Raw genomic sequence first — 9232 nt, forward strand, 5'->3', positions numbered from 1 at the left:
TCTTTCCATTAAAAAAAGAAGCCTGTTGTTTGATTGACACTCTGTTAGAGTGTAGACCACTACATAGCATCCAAGTTGTTAGTCATTAGACCTTTCCTCTAAGTTGTAATGTTTGATTCTTGAGACCTAGTTTTTGATACCAATTGAAGGTTCTTGATGGCCTACAGAAGGGGGGTTGAATCTATGACTTTTTTTTAAACTTAATTAATTGTGCCCAACACTAGAAATTGAAACTTAACTTTTATTTTGTCCACGAAATGAATTATGCAGGAGATAATTTTATTTTATCTCATAAATCGTGAAAAATAGAATCAGAACATAGAGAAAGAAGATGAGACAATCATGTATCCTGGTTCAGTTGTCTCGTGCAATACAACCTACATCTAGTCTCCACCACAACAGTGGTAAAAGTTTCACTATCATATCAAATATTACATACACCAATTTCCTAAGATTCAACTGAATCCTATCTGAGATAAATCAAGCTTCAACCTAAACTTGATTTGGCCAGACAACTTCCTAGACTCTCAACACACTAAGTGATTACCCAACTTAATAAGGGATACAACTTAGACATCAGAAACAAAACAGAAATACAATCAAAGGGATCTAAAATAAAGGTATCTCTCGCATTCTTTTCTCTTAATGGCTTTTTTTTAAATGCCTCTCTTTTATGCCATTTACTACTTAATATAAATAAAGAAAGATACAACATTAAAATAGAATACTCAATGATAAACCATGAAAGAGATGATGTTTAATAGCGTTGACGCTATAAGATGAACCGGATTTAGCACTTTCTGATGAAACTCTCTATCTTGGCAAAATATTTTTTAATGTAAAAACACTATCCAAAATGTTGAACTCTTACAGGGAAGATTATTTTCCTATTTATATGAGCTCTGTTTCCTCAGCTAAAGTTTGCTTCACAAGTCAACTCCTTAAATCTTGAACCAATTGAGATCTTACCTCTTTTTTCTTTAATCAACCCCAAAAAATCAAGAATTTGAATTCATAAATAAGTAATGTTATGAAGGATGAGTACCGGTAGTTTTATAAATCTTAGATTCTTCAATGAATTTGCCACATTCAAGTCTTTAATCTTATGTTTTAGCTCGAAGAAATTATTTTAATCATTGATTCACAGCAGAAAAAAATAGTCACCACTTTTTCATATCATTCGAAATGATGATGAAAAGAAAAAAAAAACAATAAATAATTGACTTACATGTTAATAAAAACAAATTACTTTTTTTTAATTGTGCTTAACTTGTTTTTTTTATATTGATTTGACATAGCTTCCTTGATTAGCTTTTTCTTTTTCCCTCTTTGGTATTAAAATGAAAAAATAAAATTCTTTTTTTCTGTGTATTACTTGAAGACACCAAAGTTCCACCATCATCTATTTGCTTCTTCTCTTCCTGAAGACAATAGACTGAACTAGTGGTTTAGTTCATTGTGCTGTGATTTTGGTTTGGGCTGCATACTGATATTTTTTACTTGAGCTACATCACTAAATAACACATTAAAAACACACTTGAATTATCAACTCAAATAATACTATATTTATCATCATCAAAATGTTTTTATTTGTTTGTTAAACTCAACGATAATTTAACTTAAGTACTAATTAGCGTCTCATTCGAAAGTTTCTCTTGAAAGTACCTATGCCAAGTGTCAACCAAACCTTGTTGGTCAACTCTAAACCACCCTTAGCCATGCGTGGATTCCTTAGCCACAAGAGACCCAGCCTAACACTAAAGAGTAAACAATTACAGCCATATAAACAATAATATATTTTTATAACGTGCTAGTTAATATTAACTCTCTTAATATTTCTCATCGAAGTTTTGTAACTTAGAATGAAACGTGTGTGTAACTTTGTGTTACTAATTATACTTAATAATCTTCATATTATCATTATTTCATATTTCTTAATATAATAAATCGTAGAAACTACTAAATAAAATTAGTGTGATAACGTACTTATCACAATAGCTTGCGCAGATGTCAACATTCATATCTTCATGTATCCATGGGAGGTTTGAATTTTCAGTCACTTGAAAACGAGTGACAAAACCATTTATAAATCACATAATAATAAAATCAAGAGAAAAAGAAATACAAATTTAAAACAATAAATAAATATATAAGAAGAAGAATATGTCATGGGATATACCAAAAGACCAAGATTTTGTTGCCATTTTTCTATAGGCTAAACAAGGCATCTTTACCCTAGCCTCCACAGGACTAGAACCCTTTTCAGTGTTCCTCGTTCAGTGGCGGATCCAGAAATTTTATAAGAGGGGACAAATTAAATATAAAATAAATTAAAATATAACATAATAAAAAATCAACAAAATATAAATTATAGTATATAGGTCAACGGTATTTTTAAATTTGGTCTGTGATATTTCATATAACTAAAATTATCAATTTATCATCTGAAAGTAAATTTTAAAACATTCTCTTTTTTAATCTATACAATCATGTAATCTGTTAAAAATTCGTCTTTCATCTTGTTTTAAAATATTATTTTAATAATTTTTATTGTTTAAAAAATTTATTCAATTATTCCTGTTGTCATAGAAAAAGTCAAAATAATTTTTTTTATAATTATCACTTTTTACATTAATCCAAACTTATATTTTTCAATAACTTTTTAATTATTTATATATTTATACGCTTTTATTATTTTTTAAACCTATTTATTAATTACTACAAATATATTATAATACACAATATAATTTTGTTACGACCTGGCCCAGACAGCAGAGGGCCCGACCCGACCCGTCGACTACACGACCCAAAGGGTCGGGTATGGGCCATAGCCCCCGCCCGGACACGCGTCTCTAACAGCTCCTCTACAGCTGTGCGGAGGAAGCTTCTGGAAAGGTGGGTCTGCTCATGAGGGACCCACCTCTGACACGGTATATAAGGGGAGGGTCCTACCCCTTTTCCGAGGTACGTCTGATACCACCTTTCCCCTTTTCACCTGTGCACGATACTGACTTGAGCGTTGGAGTGTCATTGCAGGTGACACCCCCTCTCTCCATAACGAGAGCTCGGCAACTCGGCTAGCACACCCCGGCTCTGCGACACGGATCAAGGTGTCCCCACCACTCAGAACCATCACCGGATCTGTCCGGTACCCAAAGAACCGAATATTGGCACCGTCTGTGGGGATACCTGAATGGACATCGTGCAGGGTCTGGGGGACCATGGCCGCGCAGCGGCCCCGGAGGGGGCAGCCTCCGTTGTTTCTCCACGAGAGCGACAGAGGTCCCCCCAGCGACGTACTGAGCCACAACAAAGAACCCGAGAAAGACGCCCCTTCGGGGGAACTGGTAGCGACAGTGCTAGGATAATGCAGGAACTGCGCCATTGGGTGCAGAACCTGGAGCGACAACTAGCGGATCAGGAGCAATATCAACGAACTTCTGACCCAACCTACTCCCCATCTCCCGAAAGTCGAGAAAGAGCCTCCCACCGAAGTCGTTCCCGGCACACCCCCACCTCCAGAACGGAAGTGGAAAGTAGCCGGGAAAACTCACCTAACCTGAGGAGACGACTTGACACAGTCATCTATGCCTGAGGGAAGCAAACGCGCACCACGAGGCGAGAACGTGAGGACGGCGAAGAGAGATCTGGGAGGACACGACAACCCGTTATAATGGGCGCCACCCCATTTCATCGTTCCATCCTCGAAGTCTGGTTGGCAAAGCACTTTGACAAACCAACGGACATGAGGTATGACGGAACCCAAGACCCATTGGAGCACCTCACGGCCTTTGAAGCTAGGATGAACCTAGAGGGAGTAGGAGACGAAGTAAGATGCCGCGCCTTCCCGATCACCCTAGCAGGACCTGCGATACGGTGGTTCAACAGCTTCCCGCAGGGTTTGGTGACCGGCTTCTCCAACATTAGCCGTGCCTTCCTAGGACAATTCACCACCAGAATCGGGAAGGCAAAGCACACCATCAATCTCTTCGGCGTGACTCAGAGGACCGGCGAGCTGACCAGGAAGTATCTGGACCAGTTCAACGATGAATGCCTGGAAATAGAGGGGCTAACCGACTCCGTGGCTAGTCTTTGCCTGACAAACGGCCTCCTTAATGAGGATTTCTGAAAACATCTGACCACGAAGCCGGTCTGGATGATGCACAAAATCCAAATCGTAGCCAAGGAATACATAAACGACGAGGAAGTCAGCCAAGTTGTGGCTGCCAACAAGCGGCAGCCCTCCTACAATCAACCCAGGCAGCACGGTAGTGGAGAAAGATAGAAGGAACACGCCAGAGACGACGGACCGAGCAAGACATCCAGGTCGTTCCCACGAGTCGAGAAATTCACCAATTACACCCCCTTACCGTCCCCATCGTGGAAGTCTATCAACAGATAGCCGAGCAGGGGATCCTGTCGAAGCCACGACCTCTGAAGGAACGGACAGGGAGAAACAAGAACTTGTATTGTGATTACCACAAAGGCTACGGCCACAAAACACAGGATTGTTTTGACCTAAAAGACGCACTGGAACAAGCGATCAGGGACGGGAAACTGGCCAAGTTCTCCCACCTCATCCGGGAAACCGAGGAGGCGGGATCGTGACCGCAAAGGAGAGGACAAAACTCGCGCGGCAAAGCGACGCCACGAGTCAGAAGATAATAATCATGGCCTTACCATCATGAACATGGTAATGGCAAGAGACACGGCTCCGAGATCGAAGTCGGCGCAGAAGAAGGATGCCAAGGTCCTCGCGGTCTCGTCCTCTATCACCCCGCTAAATCCGAAGAGGACCTCGCCCATATCGTTCGGACCAGACGACAAATGGTTCGAGGAGATCTCAGAAAACCCACCAATGGTCATCACGGCCAGGGTGGGAACGGGCCTGGTCAAAAGGATCCTTGTGGACACCGGTGCCGACTCGAACATCATGTTTTGCAACGTGTTTGACGCTTTGGGCCTCCGGGATGCTGACTTGAGAACCCACCAGCACGGTGTGGTAGGCCTAGGCGACCACTTCATCAAGCCTGATGGAGTAGTGACCCTACCTGTGTCCATAGGGTCGGGCCAAGAGAGAAGATCGGTAATGGCGGAGTTCGTGGTCCTCCGAGACTTGACGGCCTACAACATCATCATGGGGAGGAAGACCATCAATGACCTCGAGGCAGCGATCAGCACGAGAATGTTGGTGATGAAGTTCATCACGGATAGAGGGGCTGTGGGATCCATAAGAGGGGACCTAGAAACGGCAGTCGCTTGCGACAACGCCAGCCTCTCCCTGAGAAAGAAGTCTAAAGAAGCGTCAGGAGTGTTCCTCGCCGACCTAGATGTTAGAGTCGGCGACAACCCTAGACCCGAGCCAGAAGAAGATCTGGAAAGGTTTAGGGTCGGAGACTCAGAGGAAAAGTTCATGTTCGTGAACAGGAACCTCCCACATGAATTAAAGGAACCCTTGGTGGAAATGATCAGGGCCAATGGTGATCTGTTCGCTTGGACGCCAGCCGATATGCCGGGGATAAACCCCCAATTCATGTCACACCGCTTGGCCGTAAAGGCGGAAGCCCGGCCAGTGGCTCAAAGGAGAAGGAAGATGTCGCAGGAAAGAGCGGAGAAGGTGGCCAGGCAGACGGCCAGTCTCCTCGAAGCGGGATTCATCCGGGAACTGGACTACTCAACGTGGCTGTCCAACGTAGTCCTGGTAAAAAAGCACAACGGGAGATGGAGGATGTATGTGGATTACTCCGATCTCAACAAAGCATGCCCCAAAGACTGCTACCCCCTCCCTAACATTGACGCGCTCGTCGATTCAGCGGCGGGTTATCGATATCTGAGCTTTATGGATGCCTACTCCGACTACAATCAGATACCGATGCACTAGCCCAACGAGGATAAAACAACATTCATAACACCGAGAGGAATCTATTGCTATAAGGTGATGCCATTTGGCCTGAAAAACGCGGGGGCCACATTCCAAAGGCTAATGAACAAAATATTTGACAGTCTCCTAGGCAAGATGGTGGAAGTCTACGTGGATGATATCTTGGCAAAGACTACACAGCCTGACGACCTCCTGAGCGACTTGGGAAGTGTCTTCGCATCCCTCCGACAACACGGCATGAGGCTCAACCCGCTCAAGTGCGCCTGTGCCATGGAGGCCGGAAAATTCCTAGGATTTATAATAACCCAAAGGGGAGTGGAAGCCAACCCTGAAAAATGTCAAGCGATACTCCAAATGAAGAGCCCGGGATGTGTCAAAGACGTCCAGAGGCTGGCAGGAAGGCTTATCGCGTTGTCCCGCTTCCTTGGAGCGTCGGCATCGAAGTCCCTACCCTTCTTCAACCTGATGAGAAAAGGAATAGCGTTTGAATGGACTCCTGCATGTGAGGAAGCATTCAACCACTTCAAGGAGATCTTGGCAACACCCCCAGTACTCAGGAAGCCCAAGGCCGGAGAACCCCTATACCTATACCTGGCCATAACGGGGGAAGCCCTTGCAGCGATTTTGGTGCGGGAAGAAGGGAAAACTCAACAACCAGTCTACTTCGTAAGCAGAGCGCTGCAAGGAGCGGAGGTCAAGTACAGCAAACTGGAGAAATTAGCACTGGCACTCCTGACCTCTTCCCATAGACTGAGACAATACTTCCAGGGCCACCAGATTGTCATGAGAACGGACCAAGGAATTCAACAAGTACTCCAAAAACCCGATCTGGCGGGGAGAATGATGACTTGGTCCATTGAACTCTCCGATTATGATTTACGATACGAACCCCGACATACGATTAAGGCACAAGCGATGGCAGACTTTCTGGTAGAAGTGACAGGAGACCCAGCCGAAGAAACGGGCATACAGTGGAGGCTCATTGTAGGCGGGGCCTCCAACCAAGCGTCCGGAGGTGCCGGGATCATTTTGGAAAGCCCATCTAGGGTCATATACGAACAATCGATCAAGTTCGAGTTCCCCGTATCGAACAACCAAGCAGAGTATGAAGCTCTCTTGGGAGGCTTAGCCCTAGCCAAGGAGGTCGGGGTAATGAGGCTGGAAATATGTAGCGACTCACAGGTCGTTACCTCACAAGTGATTAGAAGCTACCAAGCCAGAGATTTGTTGTTACAAAAATACTTAGAGAAGGTCAGAGAGTTGAGCAAGCTATTCGAGGAGGTCACGATCCAACACGTTCCAAAAGAAAGGAACACACGGGCAGACCTCCTATCTAAGTTGGCAAGCACAAAACCAGGAGTCGGCAACCGGTTTCTCATCCAGGGCATGGCGAAGGAGCCAGCAGTCGCCCTCCACTTGACAAGGCTGAGCCCCTCCTGGTTGGATCCCATCGCTAACTTCCTGGAAAACGGCAAACTCCTTGACGACGAAAAGGAAGCTAAAGTATTGAGAAGAGAAGCAGGCAAATACGCGATCATTCAGGGACAGCTGTTTAAAAAAGGACTCAGCCAACCCCTATTAAAGTGCCTACATCCCGACCAGATCGACTATGTACTCAGAGAAGTCCATGAAGGGTGTTGCGGCCATCATATCGGGGGCAAAGCCCTAGCGAGGAAGCTTATCCGAGCCGGATACTACTTGCCATCAATGATTGTAGATTCCAGAGAATTCGTGAGAAAGTGCGTCAAGTGCAAAGAGAACACCAACTTTCACAGAGCACCGGCCTCCGAGTTAAGCTTGCTAACGTCCTCCCGACCCTTCTCACAGTGAGGAATCGACCTCTTAGGACCTTTTCCGGTTGGTCCCGGGCAAGTCAAATATATCATCGTTGCCATTGATTACTATACCAAATGGGTAGAAGCCGAACCACTGGCCAGCATAACCTCATCCAATTGCAGAAAGTTCATGTGGAGGTAGGTGATAACCCGATTCGCCATTTCAAAAGTCGTCATCTCAGACAACGGGACGCAGTTCATTGACAAAAAGTTTGCAGAATTCCTCTCTGGCCTGGGCATAAAGCATAAATTCTCCTCGGTAGAGCATCCTCAGATGAATGGGCAAGTCGAGTCCGCGAATAAGATCATCCTGTTGGGTCTTAAGAAGCGACTGGATAATAAAAAAAGGTGCATGGGTCGACGAACTTGCCTCAATCCTCTGGTCTTACCGAACAACCGAACAGTCATCCATGCGAGAAACACCCTTTCGCTTGACGTACGGGGTGGACGCGATGATGCCCGTGGAGATCGGCGAACCGAGCCCACAGGTACTTCTGAAAGGAGTGGAAGAAGCAGTAGAGAAGGACCTGGCGGATGAAGCCAGGGAGAAGGCCCACCTGTCCAAAATAGCGCTGAAGCAGAGAATGGCCCTGTGCTACAAAGCCAAAGTATTAAGGAGGGAATTTGAAGAGAATGACCTCGTCTGTGACGCAACGACATCGGGCTGCCGGCTCCAGGGGAAGGCAAACTGGCAGCAAACTGGGAAGGTCCCTACAGAGTCAAGGAAGTGATTGGAAGGGGCGCCTACAAACTAGAGAAGCTCGACGGTAAAGAGGTCCCGAGAACTTGGAATGTAGGTAACTTGCGAAGATTCTATTCCTAGCTCAAACACGCCGATCTGGCGACTTAACGAGCTCAGTAATTTATTTATTCATCTTTGACTAATACTCATCATGACAATAGACTTGCTTAGTTACCGGTTAACATTTACTTGTCAAAATTACCTCTTCATTGACCTCTCTTCATTTTGCATAACAAGTTCCACATAGCACATGTTAAACGGAACCACGATTCGGCACCCCGGGACTGATCACCCCGGGAGCCAACCAAACTTAGGCCACGACAAACGGTCACGACAACGCTAAAGGCCACGACCCGGCTTCACCAAATTACCAACACAACGGTTAATCAAATGTAATCGACAACGTAATACCGACAAAGCGATGACAAAATAAAACGAAGATCTACTAGATAATCGAATAAAGTCGACTAAGTGACAAATGTAGCACAACAAACTAGTTCAACAATATTTACGAACAAAAATAAAATCGTACACAAAATCACTTCTTGGGCATGTCAACAATCTTGCCATCCTTGATGGTCTTAAAGACGCCAATTATCGAGGTATCGAAGTCAGGAGCTACGATCTTCACCTGAGCCTTAAGCCCTTTCTAAGACGACCACCCGACCTTGAGCGGAACTCACCTGGCCCTCTAAGGTCATCTCTCGCTCAATCAGTCGGGAAACGGTGGCATCGGAAGCCTGTAATTTCTCCTCAACTATCAAGGTCTTTTCC

General features: G+C 44.9%; 2 protein-coding genes across 2 annotated transcripts; both read left to right on the forward strand.

The window, feature by feature from the left end:
* Positions 1–3673: 3673 nt before the first annotated feature.
* On the forward strand, positions 3674–4129 carry LOC107458259 (uncharacterized). Its single transcript, XM_016076467.1, has one exon. The coding sequence runs from the start codon at positions 3674–3676 to the stop codon at positions 4127–4129; it is 456 nt and encodes a 151-aa protein (XP_015931953.1).
* Positions 4130–5938: 1809 nt separating this feature from the next.
* LOC107458253 (uncharacterized) lies at positions 5939–7711 on the forward strand. The gene has a single exon (XM_016076453.1). The coding sequence runs from the start codon at positions 5939–5941 to the stop codon at positions 7709–7711; it is 1773 nt and encodes a 590-aa protein (XP_015931939.1).
* The last annotated feature ends 1521 nt before the right edge of the window (positions 7712–9232 follow it).

This window comes from Arachis duranensis, chromosome 1 (assembly GCF_000817695.3).
Source record: "Arachis duranensis cultivar V14167 chromosome 1, aradu.V14167.gnm2.J7QH, whole genome shotgun sequence".
NCBI lineage: Eukaryota > Viridiplantae > Streptophyta > Magnoliopsida > Fabales > Fabaceae > Arachis > Arachis duranensis.

Excerpts from the sequence above, each read along its gene's own strand:
- LOC107458259 (XM_016076467.1), top strand. The coding sequence starts at position 3,674 with ATGGGCGCCACCCCATTTCATCGTTCCATCCTCGAAGTCTGGTTGGCA.
- LOC107458253 (XM_016076453.1), top strand. The coding sequence starts at position 5,939 with ATGCCATTTGGCCTGAAAAACGCGGGGGCCACATTCCAAAGGCTAATG.